The 17293-nt window shown below is 29.8% G+C and overlaps 4 protein-coding genes across 5 annotated transcripts; 2 read left to right on the top strand and 2 right to left on the bottom strand.

The window, feature by feature from the left end:
- Window positions 1-342: 342 nt before the first annotated feature.
- On the top strand, window positions 343-3344 carry LOC100741780 (Krueppel-like factor 10). The gene is made up of 3 exons (XM_003487116.4): window positions 343-560; window positions 881-1090; window positions 1565-3344. The coding sequence occupies exons 1-3, from the start codon at window positions 507-509 to the stop codon at window positions 2429-2431; spliced, it is 1131 nt and encodes a 376-aa protein (XP_003487164.1). The 5' UTR covers window positions 343-506; the 3' UTR covers window positions 2432-3344.
- A 2712-nt stretch (window positions 3345-6056) lies between these two features.
- Window positions 6057-10341, bottom strand: LOC100741897 (trifunctional enzyme subunit alpha, mitochondrial). Of its 2 annotated transcripts, none has more exons than XM_024365649.2 (11): window positions 10163-10341; window positions 9106-9215; window positions 8698-8970; window positions 8364-8614; window positions 7883-8266; window positions 7623-7793; window positions 7300-7522; window positions 7035-7244; window positions 6760-6955; window positions 6481-6683; window positions 6057-6406 (listed from the first exon to the last, which is right to left on the bottom strand). In XM_024365649.2, exons 2-11 carry the CDS (start codon window positions 9190-9192, stop codon window positions 6206-6208), a joined length of 2199 nt encoding a protein of 732 aa, XP_024221417.1. In that variant the 5' UTR covers window positions 9193-9215; window positions 10163-10341; the 3' UTR covers window positions 6057-6205. The 2 variants fall into 2 exon arrangements, with proteins under 2 accessions (XP_024221417.1, XP_003487165.1); XM_003487117.4 differs by lacking the exon at window positions 10163-10341 and adding an exon at window positions 9505-9697.
- A 399-nt stretch (window positions 10342-10740) lies between these two features.
- On the top strand, window positions 10741-13012 carry LOC100742016 (metallophosphoesterase 1). Its single transcript, XM_003487118.3, has 9 exons — window positions 10741-10854; window positions 10923-11068; window positions 11166-11236; window positions 11314-11454; window positions 11543-11710; window positions 11786-11871; window positions 11930-12052; window positions 12171-12311; window positions 12400-13012. The coding sequence occupies exons 1-9, from the start codon at window positions 10741-10743 to the stop codon at window positions 12559-12561; spliced, it is 1152 nt and encodes a 383-aa protein (XP_003487166.1). The 3' UTR covers window positions 12562-13012.
- LOC100742139 (transmembrane 9 superfamily member 4) lies at window positions 12919-16919 on the bottom strand. Its single transcript, XM_003487119.4, has 10 exons — window positions 16774-16919; window positions 16112-16362; window positions 15906-16052; window positions 15684-15839; window positions 15332-15612; window positions 15030-15248; window positions 14793-14950; window positions 14458-14717; window positions 14143-14326; window positions 12919-14072 (listed from the first exon to the last, which is right to left on the bottom strand). The coding sequence occupies exons 1-10, from the start codon at window positions 16774-16776 to the stop codon at window positions 13833-13835; spliced, it is 1899 nt and encodes a 632-aa protein (XP_003487167.1). The 5' UTR covers window positions 16777-16919; the 3' UTR covers window positions 12919-13832.
- Between the last annotated feature and the right edge of the window lie 374 nt (window positions 16920-17293).

Consider the following 17293-nt stretch of genomic DNA (forward strand, 5'->3'; position numbering starts at 1 on the left):
GGTCGCGGCCAGACTACATCGACGAAGAATCGCAGGAAGAGAAAAGGCGAAGAGATAGAAAGAGCGAGTTAGATAACTTCGAAAGGAGGTGTAGAAGGGTTGAAGTTGCATGACGCTTGGTGAGCGCAGCGATACCATGACGTATCGACCGAGCGCGCCACGCAGACTGACGTCATGATCACGGCCTCAGTCAGACCGCGAGCACGTGAACAGCACGCTGGTGATCACGCGGTCGTCGGCTGATAGTACTCCGCTGATTGGTCAACTACGGCGAGCCCCTCCACGCCATTGGTCCGAGTGGAGCGCGCCGCATGATCACACACACAACTAGCACGGCGTGTCGAGCCAACCGACCTGAGAAAGCTTCATTGCATTACCAGACGTTCAACGGTTACGTCCCTTAACCTTTTTTCGCTCGAAATACGGTATACGTGAGACCGCGTTTTCTCATCAACGGGCGAGCCTCTTTAACGTAGAACATACTCACGCCACATTTTCTCTAAAAAATGGATGCTAATCAAACACCTCTTTCACCACCGGCCTCACCCCAATTCAAACACGTAAGTGAACGTTGAATTAAAAGTACCGCCACTGTAGACAGACTAGCTGCCCGCGAAATATGAACGCAGCTGGAAACGGCAACCTAGACCTGTTTCACGTAATTCATTTTACATCACAATGTGTCTTCATTTCTATTCTTATTTCATATCATTTCTATTAATTTTTTCTTTTCTCTCGTATTTTTCTCTGCTTCGTACATTTTTTAAAGACTTTGTAGATTTTCTGTTTATAGTTCTTCTAGTTTATATTTCTCTGATGTAGTTCTTATAATTGAATTCATTATTTAATGCTTAATTAAAGAATTATCTTTTCTTTCCAGATTGAACCAACGATTCAGTCTTCGTTCAGCGTTGCAGCACTTTTGGGAGATAAACTTCTGCAGAAAACGAAGGCTGCTGATATAAACGTGAAGAAAAACGATGACGGAAATGCACGGCCTGGTTTACCTCCAACTCCACAACCTTCTGATTCGGAAGAAGATGAACCTTTGCGAAAAAGGCGATGCGTGGAACAATGTGAATTGGCAAAAGTGAGTATTATGTTATCGATACTAGTAGCCTTCTCAGTATGCATCTTCATTGCAAAACTACCTTTTTTTGATTTTTTCTGCCCGATCGACAGACCACTCCAATGTACATAGACGCATGCGCGCATGCTTTATAGAGTTGTTTTGCAAGATGACCCCATTTATTGCGTGCATATTGCGTGCGTTCACTCGTACACCATTTTTGATGCTTATCCTTCGAGCAAATGGTTTATACCTTCTGATGGTAGTCGTTGCAAAGTAACATTTGAATCCGTATTTTCCGAAATATATAGATGTCTCTTAAACGAATGATAAAAAGCCTGAGCTTATTATATTTTCACTTCTTTTTAATTTTTTCTACATAATAACGTAGAAAATATAAATACAATATTTTGTCGATCTATCTAACAAATTTTTGTTAATCTAATTATCTAAAGAAAAGAATGAATTGTTACAAATATGTATTTTTTTAAATAGTTACTCTTAGACGGTACGCCACCACCAAGTCCAGAACCAGCCCGTGTTTCGGTGATAATGCGTGCCAATCGAGATGGTACCTACAGTCCTGCCAACTTGATACCAAAGATTACCACGATATGCTCACAATCAGTTCCACATGATCCACAGCATATCTCCAGTTCACAGTCCGAATCGACTACGCGGCAAAGTACAACGGAGCCGGAGAACATACTGAAGAGTCTCAAATTCAAAATGAGTTTGCGGAAAGAAGAGATTATTGTAAATAATAAAAATACGGACCGCGAGACTGTACAACCAAAATTACATCCTCTAGCACCAAAACCTGCGCCGATTATGGTAACCGGACTTTTAGGATCGCCTTTGGTTCTTCCACGAGCTCCTCTTTTATTAGTAACTGCGCCTCCAACTACAACAGCATCAAGTGTAACTGCACCAGAGTCAACTGCACGACGTCGTGTTTACGAATGTGAACATCCAGGTTGTGGCAAGAATTATTTTAAGTCATCTCATTTGAAAGCCCATACACGAACCCATACAGGAGAACGACCATTCTCGTGTCCCTACGAAGACTGTAGCAGACGATTTTCAAGAAGCGACGAACTTTCACGGCATAAGCGAACGCATACTGGAGAAAAGAAATTTGTCTGTACTGTTTGTCAGAGAAGATTTATGAGAAGCGACCATCTGGCGAAACATGTTAAACGGCATACCAGAGATAGGTCTTCATCCGCGAGTGTCTCCGGCGCTCAACCTTCTGTCACGCAAATGACATCCACACCTTTAAGAGTAAGCCTACTTCCGGTTATAGCACCACGTATAACACAATCGACTCAACAAATAATTGCACCGCAATTAACAGCTTGAAAAGTACGAGAACAGTGACCTGGTATCACTTAATATTTAAACTTGTATTTAAAGCAGTGAATCGAGCTTTAATTATCGCAAAACTAAGGACCATTCCAGCATCATGAGAATATTAAGATTGTCTTTTGATGGATAATCAAAGGCAATATTTTACGATAACAATAGATATTCTCTGCGAAAAAATTTATCCCAGGAAGATTTTTCTAAGTCCACAATCAAACAATAAAATTGTCGGGGAACATATCGACTTTGAAATGTGAACATTGCAAGAATACGAATACGCTCCTATATGTCTTTTCCGATGTGTGCCACAGTGTAATCGTGTAAATTGAATTAATAAAAGCGTACTTAAAAGGAAAGAACTTGAAGGCACGAGGAGTGGTGATAAGTCATAAAATGAGGCTTTCTTTGCCGTCCGTGAACAAAGTACCTAAGTGTGACTGTGATCTGTGATGCATAAGCGCGTTGACCGAGAAAAAATATTTATTTAAAAATGCAAAGACAGTTTTTATCAATTATATACATAACGGCTATGCAAAAGTGTTAAGGATTATGCTATTTTCATTATCTTCAACTAGTTATACATATATGTATATTAATTAAGGTCATATCTATCTATGTGTATATATGTATATACATATAACTCGTCCAGTTAAGTGATATACTAGACGAAGTAAGACTTTAATATTATGTATAAAAATAAGTTTTAAAATTTTTTCTACAGAAGCAGAAATTAATTAAACAACTTATATACTTTCATATAAAAGTGTCGTTAATATACATGAAACTTAGTACACCTTACACTATCCTTCCTGTATTCTTAGACATCTAACTATATACGTTATCGATTTACAAAAGTGTCTTAATCAATTTTATGTAATTCTTATAATTAGAGATTCTCGCTTGATCAACTAGTAAGTAAAGTGTTTTATAAATTATTTAATTAAATATAATTGCTAATTTTGACAAAAATGATCCTTATTATATTTTTTATAGATTAACATAATGAAAATACAACATTAATAAGCGAAAACTTGATAGTAAATCTTTAACTTCTCAACTTCATAAAAAAAGTAAGACCAATATACATGAATAAAAGATCATAGATCAAGATGACTAATGAAAGGAAAAAAATTGCTAGTACAATATCTGTTGTGTTTGCACTACATGCCGTAAAGGACATGACTAATAATCATTAATTATTGTACACTATTTCGAGCCCTTAGTTATTTTTAAATTTCGAACATATAAAACTTAATCGTTAGCAACTGTTCACATTGAATTTTAAATAAATGAAGTAATAGAATGTGATATCATTAGTTGTTTAAATATTCGACCATTATTTATAGGTATTATGTGAATTCGTCCATTCAACTTTTAATCTAAAAAATATAAATACATTTCAATTATATTTTGATTAAGAATACCTCTTAAGTATGAAATATAAATTAAATAGAATGTTAGAATATTAGAATATACATACAGCAACGCATTCAGCAAATCATATCAAAGTGAAAAGTTTCCATCACGCATCATACAGAAAGCTAGGTTGTGTTCGGATGCGTGTGTATAGGATATTATCCTCGTTGGTTAAAATTCACTAAGCTTGCATTCAAATTTAAATTAGCCGATACTTTTTCAAATACCAAGATCACATGAAAAAATTGATTTTCTAACAGTACATAAATTTTATACAGTTTTTAATGTACAAATAAAACTCACAAATATTTCTGTTTTTCAATAATATAATATACGAATGTGCCTTGTATATGAGTTTACTGTATGAGTATATACACACTTTATTATGTGTATTATACATACTATTTTTATTATACTCATATTATTTTTTATGTATATTATTAATAAAAAATATAATCCACGCAGAGAAAGTAGAAAAGTTCCATTGTAAGCATTATCACATTCATTATACGCGTAAAAAAATCACGTTAGCGTCAAACATAATTCGCAAGGTCATCGATTGAGATAAGATTTTTTATCAATTGTGTGTATTTGTGGAAAAACTGTATTGCCCAAAATACGTGTTTTCTAGCAAATATGAATACACTTTCGAATATTTCTGCGCTTAATGATTTCTGTATTATAAAACTACATTTTTCCAATACTATCGAATAGGCTTTGAACGAAATTACTGCAATATATGTAATAGCTTCAGTTCAGTATTACTTGACCAAAAATTTATGCAGATACATATGTATGTGTGGATTAATTTTCTTTCTTTGCATATTGTTAGTAATGGTATATATTTATATTTTATTAGCGCTTTCTTTTATCATTAAAATGTTGTCATTAAAATAATCCTTAACAATGTAAGGGACTAAAGAAATATTCAAGAAAAAAATCGTAACAAATTTTTTAAGCTTTTGTTTATATTCTTGACAAACTAGCGCGAACTAAGTTATACAGGTCAATTTAAAGACATGATCCTCATTAATGGCTTCTCACGAAACGTTGTGGTTTCTTGCATCAGCCAAGGACTTGAGTTCTTTTAATATTGTAAATGTCACAAACAGGTGTGGGACCGGTAGATGACGTAAAATGTCCTCTTGATTACCCTTGCTCGTTTTTATTAAAATTTCTTTTTGTTATTAAAAGCGTAACACGTGTTCCTATCTTTGTATTTCTTCTTTTGTTAACTTTACTGAAATAGTAATCTAATAATTTGGAGCTGCAGATGATACACATGCAACTTACTGAACTTTTGAACATATTGAAGCAGGTATACCTCATACCTCATAGTAATCTAATAATAATAAAGAATTATTTATATATCAAAATTTATAGACTTATTATTTTAGTAATTTTATTACAAAAGGAACAATGTTGTTACATAATAAATTGTATTCTTGTATTCTTGAAGTTCCTTTTATCAATCAGGAATATGTATGATATATGTAAATAGCAAAAGATAATTACTTTCATTAAATTTATTTTTTTGCTATAGGGTCTCAAATCTAAATGCATTACTATATTTGTTGTGCTTTCGTGAAATTATAATCATATAAAATATTTATATATAGATTTTTATTTTATTTCTAGTATATTAAAAATTTGTTTAGTTTGCTGAGGTTAAATTTATCTTAAACGTTTATATCATGAATGGAGATTCAATTTTTTTTACTCATAAATAAGAAATGTATCTGAGAGTGCAATATCTTTCAAACATTGCATCAAGAACAAGAATTCCGCTTCTACACCTTTTATAATTGGAAGGAAATAAAAAATGGTAATTAGGCAATAAATTTATTCGTGAGTACACATTTATCAGTCATTCATTATTAAACTGTTTAACATATAATGCACACTCACAACCTTTACTGGCGCTACCTTCGTAAAGGAAAATGAGTAGAAAATTTTTATATTCAAAACTTGTTATTAAAATTTCTTTTAATAAATTATATTGCACAATTTTATAAACAGCAAAAAGAGTATACTTTGTTTCAAAATAGAGCGCATATGTACATTTTGTTCGTATTACATACTGAAAAAATAAACATTATTGTTACATATTATGAAAATACTCCTGTTATAAAGTATAAAAATCTTATACTAGATACATAACTAGTTTGGATTGATAGTTTAAGGAAGTTCAAAATTAATCACTAGAACGATCTCAATATATATATTTATCAAAAAATATAGTACTCCTAAATATTATAGTAGTTTTTAGGCAAATATAAAATTTTTTTAATTTCAAGTATAGTTTTAAAGCTTTAGCATTATATAAACACTTTTCTCACAAATCTATTAAATTTCTCATTTATAAAACTTTTTGCTTCGATCAGATGCCATATCACGTAGCATTTGGCATGGCTTAAATGCGTCACCATAGTGGCTTTGAAATTCTTCCATTTTATGTACTAATTTATCAGCACTGTAAAAATCTATCCAACGGAAAGGCCCACCAGTGAATGGAGGGAACCCTAATCCAAAAACAGCACCTATATCACCCTCCAACTGCAAAAATATTTATGTTTAATAAACACAATATAATTTAATGGTTTACTAATGCGTTCGAAATTTTGTATTACCGGATTAGCCAAAATATTTTCTTCTAAACAAAGTACTGCTTCGTTAACAAATCGAGACACCATTCTTAACTGACGGTCTTCGACAGATGTACTTCCTTTTGGTTCAAGTTTGTATTTCTTCAAAATGTCTAATGCCGCAAGGTTTATATTTCTGTTCTTAACATTAGATTCATATATATATATTCCCTTGCCAGACTTCCTCCCTAAAAATGACATATATTTCCCTAAATACATCTATAAAAAGAATAAAGTATATAAAACAAATAAAAAACTGAATACCTAGAAAACCAGCTTGAACCATGTCACTGAGTATATTTACATCTCCACCTCTAAAACGTTCACCTAGTGCCTTTACAAGGTGCGCACTTATATGAGCGCCAACATCGATGCCGACTTCATCTGATAAAGTAGCTGCTCCAACAGGAAAGCCGAACTTTTTACACATACTATCTAGATCTATAGGATCCACACCTTCCTGTTTTTATATTGAGCATTACATTTTTCAGTTTTCTTATACTATACAGTATAAAGTATGAAAAAAATAAAAGTATTACCTGCATTAATCTAATAGCTTCAGATAACATAGCAGACAGAATTCTTGTTGTATAAAATCCAGGACCATCCCCAACAGTAATAACTGTTTTTCCTTGTTTTAAACCTACATCAACTGCAGTTTTAATAGTTTCAGCGGACGTACCTTTATGTGTTATTATTTCTAACAATTGCATTTTATCTACTGGAGAAAAGTAATGCATTCCAATCACCTATAAATACATTTCTCTGTTACATCAGATTAGAGAAATAATATATAATACATACCTTATCTGGACGGCTACTACCAGCAGCTATTTCAGTAATAGGAATTGCTGATGTATTTGTTGCGAGTACACAATAATCTGGAGTATTTGCCTCAATTTCTTTTATAACTTTATGTTTAATCGCAATATCTTCAAATACAGCTTCAATTACAATATCTGCATTTTTAAATGAATTATAGGCTAATGTGGAATCAAGTTGAGAAAGATATTTATCTTTTTGAACGCTAAAAATTAATTTTTAAAATTAGAACAGAATTCGGAAATCAGCGGCTCTTTAAACGCGTACGAGTATGTTACATTTTTAATGAAAAGCTAAAAACTAACTTGGAATACTTCTTTCGTTTCACTGCAGTATCCAATCCTTTTTGTACTTGATTAAAACCACGGTATAAACCCGCCTCACTTGTATCTTTCATAATTACATCAAAACCTTTATCTATGCTTACTTGAACAATACCTGCTCCCATAAGACCAGCACCAACAACAGCAATTTTTCTGAAATACATATATGAGATTAGTGTTCTATAAAAGAATTAGTTATTTTTATATAAATATCAATGTAATGCATATCAAAATATCCATACTTAACAGCATTTTTGGGTGCCCCAAAACGATTTTTTTTACATGCTGTTTGTCCAAAGAATAAACTTGTAAGACCCCTACATTGAGATGTAACTGCTAGTTCACCAAAGGCTTTAGCCTCTGCTTCATAACCAGCTTTTGGTCCCTTATCCATACCAGTACGTATTACATCTAAGATTTTAAGAGGTGCAGGATACAATCCCCCAGTCTTTTTCATTACTTCATTTTTTGCTCTGGTAAATACTTGATTTTTTACAAACTCATAGGATAAAGCAAAATTCATAACTTTATCCATCAATGTTTTAGAGCTTCGATCAATTTTTAATGTTCCATTTGCAAGATCTTTTGCAGCTCTAATAGCAGTCTCTTCTAAATATCTCATAGTACTGCAAATATATCAATGAGATACAATTTTTCTTTATATAATGGAGATACAAATTTTATTTATTTCATACAAATGCATATGAAATTAACTATTCTTACTTTTCTTCTGGTGTTCCAATACCAGGACCAAGACGGTTTACTAAAATATCTACAAGTCCAACTTGCTTAGCTTTAATTGCTTTAAGATTTTTGCCAGTAAGAGTCATATCTAAAGCATTAGGAAGTGAAGTTAATTGAGGTAATCTTTGTGTACCACCTGCACCAGGCAAAAGACCTAACATTACTTCTGGTAAACCTAAACTAGTTTTTTGATCATTTACAGCAAGTCGATAATGACATGCCATGGCTACCTATGTAAATTAAATAAAAGTGTCTATGATTAAAACCATAGATATTGTAATATAGTAGTATATAAACATATTAAATTATATACCTCAAGACCTCCTCCTAAACAACTGCCTTGGATTGCAGCTACAACTGGCTTTTGGCTTTTCTCTATTGTCTCTAAAACTTTCTGACCATCAGAAGATATTTTATAGCCATCTTCTGAAGTCTTAAAACGTTGTATCATAGTAATATCAGCACCAGCAATAAAACATCCTGGTTTTCCACTTATAAGAACTACTGAATTTACAGCAGAATTATGTTGTACAGTTTTTAAAACATCCACAATTTCATCCATTATTTCTCGATTTAAGGTGTTCACCTATATTATATGAAATGCTTGTTATTTTTATTGATCTTCCCTACTACTATTTTCAAACTATTAATCAGACAATATATCAATATATTAATGACAAATAATATAATTATATGTTAGATGTATGTATTTATTATATACCTTAACTCCTGGAGAATCTAAAGTAAGAACTGCTACATTATCTACAACTTTGTATCTCAAATGTTTTGTATTTACTTGGGTACTCATTGCTCTTATTGATTTGTATAACGCTAAAAATAAAATTTATGATCAAATATAAATTCTAAAGCTTCTATTTCTATCAGTCACTTCTAAGTCAATATTTGCCATTTTATAAATATTCATTTTGAAGTTTTATCTATTTTTCAACCTTTTACTTAATCATAAATAAATGTTTCCTTTGTATTTATTATGAATTTGAATATTTCATGTATTTTGAACCTTATGTGACATGTAGATTACGATAAGTTTACTTGGGAGCAAAGGTTCATAAATACGATTATATAAAAATATAACTCTTGTTTTCTTATTTATAATTACCTGTTCGTACTACAACATTTTTGTTAATATGCGAAAAACTCGCAATAGCACCTAATAATCTATATTGTGACATGTTTTTACAAAATTACATGCACACGCCCCAAAAGATAGTTTTAAGTCTGCACATGGAATCACTGTGCGAAAGTAGAAACGCCGGTAACTACGCATGCGTGTAAATGTGGATATTAATCTAACCTACTGTATTTACTATACTCTTCAAGGACTTTGACCTCAACTTACTGTATCCTGATATATATAAAAATAATTAATAAGACAAAAAAATGATTAAAATTGTTTTTAAACATGAAAAATATAATTTAATATTACAATTGATATTTTCAGAATACAAAATGTATGATGTCTATTCTTTTATGTGTCATATGTACCACATAATATAGTATCATAAGTGTATGCTTTCGTAATGTACTTATTACAGAAAAATAACATTTGCTATTAATATTTAACATTAAATATTAAAATTTGAATTTTGAATGTTCTTGTGTAAATATTTTATATATCATTAAAACTTGTACATGTTACTTGATACTAATAAGAAAATTGATTATTAAAACAATGTATCTATATATGTATACATTTATTATTTGTATCATTTAATATCAGTGAATATTGTTCCTATGAACTTAATTCCTATACTTGCCTGTATTTCAATATTTATTAATTAGCAAGTACATAGTTTTATCATATCATGCTGTTCAACAGTTGGCTATTTTATTGCACCACTACAATCAAGATCTTGTTTGTAGCGCCGCAGACAGTTACATCTTCGAAGTATTATTACAAATAAATACTATCACAGTTATGAACTGCGATATACACATGTTTTTCCACTTTAGTTGATTTGATTTGAATTAGTTGATTACCTGTAGAAAATAAAGTATTGCTATGATAGTCACACGTAGTTTTAATTCCAAACATGATTAGTATTGTAATTTTATCTATCTATTAAATTGATAATTTTGTAAGTCACGTAAAAATGGTAAGGGGATTTGTGAATTCGCATATTGTGTGGCATAAAAAGACATTACTTCTTAAGAACATTTCAACATTTGAAACAGAATATATTTGTTATGCTAAATATATGATGTAAACAGTGAAAAGAATGTTCAATGTTCACTTGAAATGAAAAAACTATTTGATGTATAATATTTATCTATTCACAACTGCATTTACAGCGATTTGTAAATCATATCTTTAAAGTATTTCCAATTCTGCAAAATGCTAGATACCAGAACATTTTCATATAAGAAATATTTAACTGAAGCTGTCATAGCTTTAGCATGTGTGTTTATTTTTTGTGAATATTTACTATATTACCTTGTGCTTATTCAGGTGAGTTATATAAATAACAAAATGATTGTAAAGATTAAAAATTTCATATGTTGTATTTAACACAACAGTGTGCATGGCCAGTTTTGGAACCACATAAAACTGATACAACAATTACTGAATCCACATCAGAAGAAACTCCGGTACATGCAATGTTTATAGCAGATACTCATTTATTGGGCTCAAAAAATGGACATTGGTTTGATAAATTAAAAAGGTTTGACTTTATTATATGATAATAAACAAGTAGTAAATTCTTTATACATTTTTGAAAGTAATTTCTCCCTATTGAAATCAATATTTTCTTTATGTAGAGAATGGCAAATGTATAGAGCATTCCAAACTATGGTTACTCTTCATAAACCAGACATAATTTTTATATTAGGTATGTAATAAAATTATATTAATGATATAATATATTGAAGATAAATTGAAATAATAAATATATTATAATTACGACAGGTGATTTATTTGATGAAGGACAGTGGAGTAGTTCAGCAGAATTTGACCAATATATACAAAGATTTCATTCATTGTTTTCAGTACCTAAACACACTCATCTTTATGTTGTTGCTGGAAATCATGATATTGGATTTCATTATGGTATTGTAAAATATTTTTTTTATAACTATGAATAGTTTTTATAACTATAAAATGAATATGATATTTTTGGCAAAAAAATATTCTTTAGCTATTACACCATACTTAAATCAACGATTCGTAAATGGTTTGAAGTCACCAAGTGTGAAAAGAGTTAGTATTAGAGGGAATCACTTTGTCCTAATTAATAGTATGGCATTGGAAGGAGATGGGTGCTTTTTGTGTCGTCCTACAGAAATTGCATTAAATAAAATTTCCAGTAAGATTACTTTTTGTTAGAGAAGTGAATAATTATGAGAATTAAAACTTATGTATAAATAAAAATATTTTTCAGCACATTTAAAATGTGCTAAAGATATGGGAAGTAGTTGTAACAAAGATAATGCAATTTCGAGATACAGCAGACCAATTATTTTACAGGTCAGTAAATGTTTCTTAAAATAAAAACGATAATGTAATATTTAAATTATAATTATAGCATTATCCAATGTATCGTGAGTCTGATGAAATTTGCAATGAACCTGATCAAGCACCAGATGAAATAAAAGATATAAAATTTAGGGAACGATGGGAATGTTTATCAAAGGAAGCATCTGAGCAAGTACATGAAATATTTTGCAAGGATTATTACAATAAAATTGAATTTATAGATTTTTAGTTTTATAGAATTTGTAGAATTTATAGAATTTATAGATAGATTATAGAAAATCAACTTACAGCTTTTAGATATATTGAATCCAAGACTGATCATTAACGGTCATACTCATCATGGTTGTAGAAGAATACATAGAAAAGATATATTAGAATTTACAATACCATCTTTCAGTTGGCGTAATAAGGATAATCCTTCACTTTTACTAGTAAGTTCTACACATTTGAAAAAACTATTTAATATAACTTCATAATTTTATTACCATATACATACTTATAGTACTATTCATATTTCAGGGTGTATTTACCCCCAATAATTATTCTGTATCAAAATGTTACATGCCTGTGGAATCTACAGAGATCAAAATTTATGTTATCAGTGTAGTGTGTATATTTATATATTTTATCATAAAATGTAGATTGAAACAAAATCGATATTATCTTTTAAAGTTTCATTAAAGACATGTTTCTATTTATTAGTATTAATTTAAAAAAGTGCAGTAAGTAGATTATAAATAATAATTATAAACAAACTAAAACATAAAAATATAAGGCTCAAATTATTCATATTTTTATGCGTATCTTCATATATATAAAATAAAAATATTAGTTACATATTATTTACACTATTCAAAGTATAAAATATTTATATTATTTATTCTCATTATTATATTAATCAGATCAATAGCACATCTCAACTGCATTAAATTATTGAATACTATTTCACTTTACATACTCCAATCTTCTTTTCATTATTTTATCAAACTACTCTATTGGAAAGGAAAATGTGTATAAATACATATAACACACTATAAGAATATTAAAAATCACAAATATAATCATTGCAACATGTACAAAACTTATATCTGTCTTATATATTTAATCAGCCAATATCAAAGATCTCATATATTACTGATTTACTAAACATACTTAATACTTGAATAATTAAAAATATAGATCTTTATAATTAGTCCAAAAGTGAATTGTTACGCATAATTAATAAACATTTTATATGACATGACATTACGGAGAAATATACACCCCAGGTTATCCAAATGTAAGTGACATAATTTTACATCCTTAATGTTACATTATATGCATTCGATGCATACATGTCTAGTAACAAATGTCTACAGATATAACTTGTAAACTTGTTATTTTATTGCAATAAAAAATATAATAATTGTGAACTAATATTATTTTTGTATTTAGCATTGACTATAATTAATATTACATTTATTAATATTTTTATATATTTTTTAATTTTATGTTAAAAGGAAGTAATATTAATATAGTCTATGCATTTTCTTTATATGAATATGTGTATTCTTCGCTGAATGTGAGCAGTACTCTGTTTTATAAATTATAAGTACTCTAATAATAACAAAATATTTATTTAAGATATGTAATAAACAATAAAAAGAGAAAATCATGTATTAATAATGCAATGAACTAAGTTATACATCACGTCCTTTAATCAGAACCTTTTTCTGTTCATTTGTAAGTTTTACATATTTTTCGTTATAAACAAAATAATTTTATAATATTTAAGAATATTATTTGGTAAATGTACTACTCATCTTTTTAATCAAATTAGATTAATCTAACGAAAATGAAACTATTGTACTATTTTGGTTTCATACATTTAATTTAAAGTAATTAAATATTTTTTGTAACATTGGAAATGTGTTACCTTCTTTAATCATTGATTTCATCAATGATTAATTTGACTAGTCTATTTTTACAGCAGCATATATTTTACGAATAAATGCATAAGCAGCAAAGAAACCTATTGTACCTGTTAATAACCAAAACGTTAATACCATTAATGCAGTGTAACCAAAATATAAAAGTGTTGGAATTAGTTCTGTTATTTCTAATTTTGTCATAAAATAAAAAATTGAGTAGGCTAGGACATATACAGCTGATCCTCCACTAACAATAAAGCTTCTCCACCACCATCGGTAATCCTAATAACGAATAAAATAACATAAGTATATATGCTATAAACACAATTGAAAATAATTGTTTATTACTCACTTCTCCGCATAACTGGAAATAGACCATAACTATGGATATTTGAGAACAAGAAATGACAAGTATACAGAAAACGAGGAAGAGAAATCCGAAAAGATAATAAAATTGATTTTCCCATAACGCTGTTAGGATGAAAAATAATTCTATAAAAACAGCGCCAAACGGAAGAATTCCAGCCATTAGCGTACTGTAATAATTATAATAAACATTTTGTTTATTATGAAATTAATATAATATTATCATTATAATGAAATTGATATACATATATATGTATATACATATTTCTTAACATATTAATAGATAATTCTTTAAACTTACCATAGTATTGGGTTCATGTACCATAACTGATCAGGAACTTGTCTGGGAATTTGATTTGTTCTAACAGGATGTGTGAAAGGTTGTTTTCGATATCCAAAGAAATATCCAAGGTATACAAGAGGAAGTGATATACAGAACCATAAACATAATAATGCTAACATTGTTGTAAATGGTACTGCACCAGAACTATGCTTTCCCCATATAAAGAAATTTAAAAAGAAACAAGTAGTAAACACTATTCCAGGATACAGTGTTGCCGTCTATAATAAATTATATAGTAATATAGTAAATTTTATATTATCTTTATATCTTATATTAACCCATTTTGTCCTTACTAGTAATGCTGTCCTTCTCCATTTTCGACCACGCATTGTTTTATAAAGGCGCGCAGAAAAATATCCAGCAATTACACCAGAAGACACATAAAGAAATATTGCACAGGTTCCAAGTGCACCTCTACTGGCAGGAGAAAGCATTCCCAACATAGCAAAAACTAAAGGTATATAAGAAAAGTAGTATAAAAATATTTAGTAATGTATGGTATTCTTTCATACAACAATATAGAACCTTACATATTGTGATTAAAGCCATAAAAAATATTTGAATTCCACTCCCTATCACAGCGGCAAATAATCGAGGATTTGGTGGTGGTCGAAATACATCTCCATGAACAAGTTTCCATCCAGTTTCTTCAATTGCTTCATCTAAACCTGCTAAACTGTCACTTTCACCAGCATTATAACGTGCGATATCTCTCCTTAGTGTTCGAACCATGATCATAGTTAAGATCCCTATATAATTTTATTCAAAACTTTGTATATAAACTTCAAAGCGATCAAAGGACTTAAAAGTATAGGGTATGATGTATATTTACCAGAAAGGAAAATGACTACAATCAGTGAATTGATGATTGAAAACCAATGAATTTCAACATCGCTCATTCCCAAATATATATCCCATCTACTTGCCCAACTCACATCAGATTGTCTCCACTCCACAGAATATAAGAACAGAAGCTTGGTTCCTTTGGGATTAACAAATTGAGGATTTGCCTGAGGATTTGTGGGCACTATACAAGTATTTCTATCAAACTTTAGTTGGCTTACATCAACTGAACGAGCTTCTACTTCAAATCCAACTACTCTAAATTCATTTCTATGAAAAGTAAAAAAATAATTATAGTTTGAAACATCATTTACATATCAAGTGATGCTTTTTATACTAACTCTCCATATCTATGGTTACTTAATTTTAGTTTAAGATAATTATTAATGTAATATTGGTCATTCATGATACCACCCAAACGATATCCATGATATACAATTACGTTATTTGTATCTTTATGAACCTTTTTTGTTGCTGCTGGTAAATTATCAATTAACCTAAGAACAGAAAAAAATGACTGTAACTATATATTGATATAAATTATAATGCAAATATATGCTTACAAATGCACAGTATAATCATGTTGAATGCGTTCTATAACACGTTGCGACTCTTCTTCATTCCATGTCATAAGATTAGATGGTCCATGACATAATAATTTACAGCTTACATCATCTGCCATTGATACCTCATATGGTGTATTTACAATTCTATATAAGAATGAATCAAATTACTTTTTCAGAATATAGTGATAAATAGGAAATCTTACCTGTCACCACGTAATACTTCTCCTAAATTCTCTGATTTGTAAATAAAAGTTCCATTTTTTGGTATACAAAATGGAACAGAATAATATTCATACGGTAATTGTGTATGAGTACTGGTCATTTTCACTGCTTTAACATCAATTTTTTGCCCCTTTTTAAATTCCACAGGGGCAACACCAGGCACATAGAAGCCATTTGTTTCAATTAATAATGATATTATTACAAATATTGCACTCCCTTGTTTTAATCTTCCCTGTTAACAGAAACATAATATATGTGGTACATGTTTTACTATATCTTAATTAAATAATTGATATTTTTAAAAACGACTATATGTCCAATAGGATAAACAGAAACATGATTTATTTATAAATACAAATGTGGATATGCTCACATTATTTTCTACCAGAGATACGTCTTACCAATTTCAACCAATTATGAAACTTAATGACACTAATCCTTAAAACATTTTTTGACTAATTGTGATAAAGCGTAATTAAGTTTCTGACAGGACTAATGGCATTGTACTTTACGAATACTATAAAGACAGAAAATACTATACTGAAAAAGAACCGCCACATCAATTCAATAAATACTTTTATTTTGTGGTATTCAATCTTAATAACATTTAAACACACGAAAATAATAAACGAAAAATACTTACCATTCTTTAATATTGTTTTCGTTAAAGGCGCGCCACGCCGTACCTCTTACGTTATTCTTAATCGCTACTCGTAGAGTTTCTACTGCGTTCACGTCAAAAATGAAATTTACTTCAACATGAAGTTTGTTTCGAAACATTTGTTGGTAAAGTAATACAAGAATGATTCTTTATAAAATTCCCTAGCAGGTTTATTTCCAGTTACACGTACACGCACGGTCATATACATATGTTATTTTTTATACTACGACATTTATCAATACATAGTAAATAGTAACAGTAACATTTACCAATAGAATTGTTAAACCGAGAGGAACTTCATAATTTTCATAAGCGGCTACTTATATTTGATAAAATTTAGAAAAAATACAATAGATGAATAAAAACAAAATGATTTTCCTGTGCGACAATTTTATTTTCCTCTATCTAGCTCTTACTGCTCGCATTGAAAACGATAATATTTATTTTAAATATTCTTTTATTTAAATCATTTTATCCTATGCTATTCTAATTTATGACTAAT

This window comes from Bombus impatiens, unplaced genomic scaffold, assembly GCF_000188095.3.
Source record: "Bombus impatiens unplaced genomic scaffold, BIMP_2.2 scf_0142, whole genome shotgun sequence".
Taxonomy (NCBI): domain Eukaryota; kingdom Metazoa; phylum Arthropoda; class Insecta; order Hymenoptera; family Apidae; genus Bombus; species Bombus impatiens.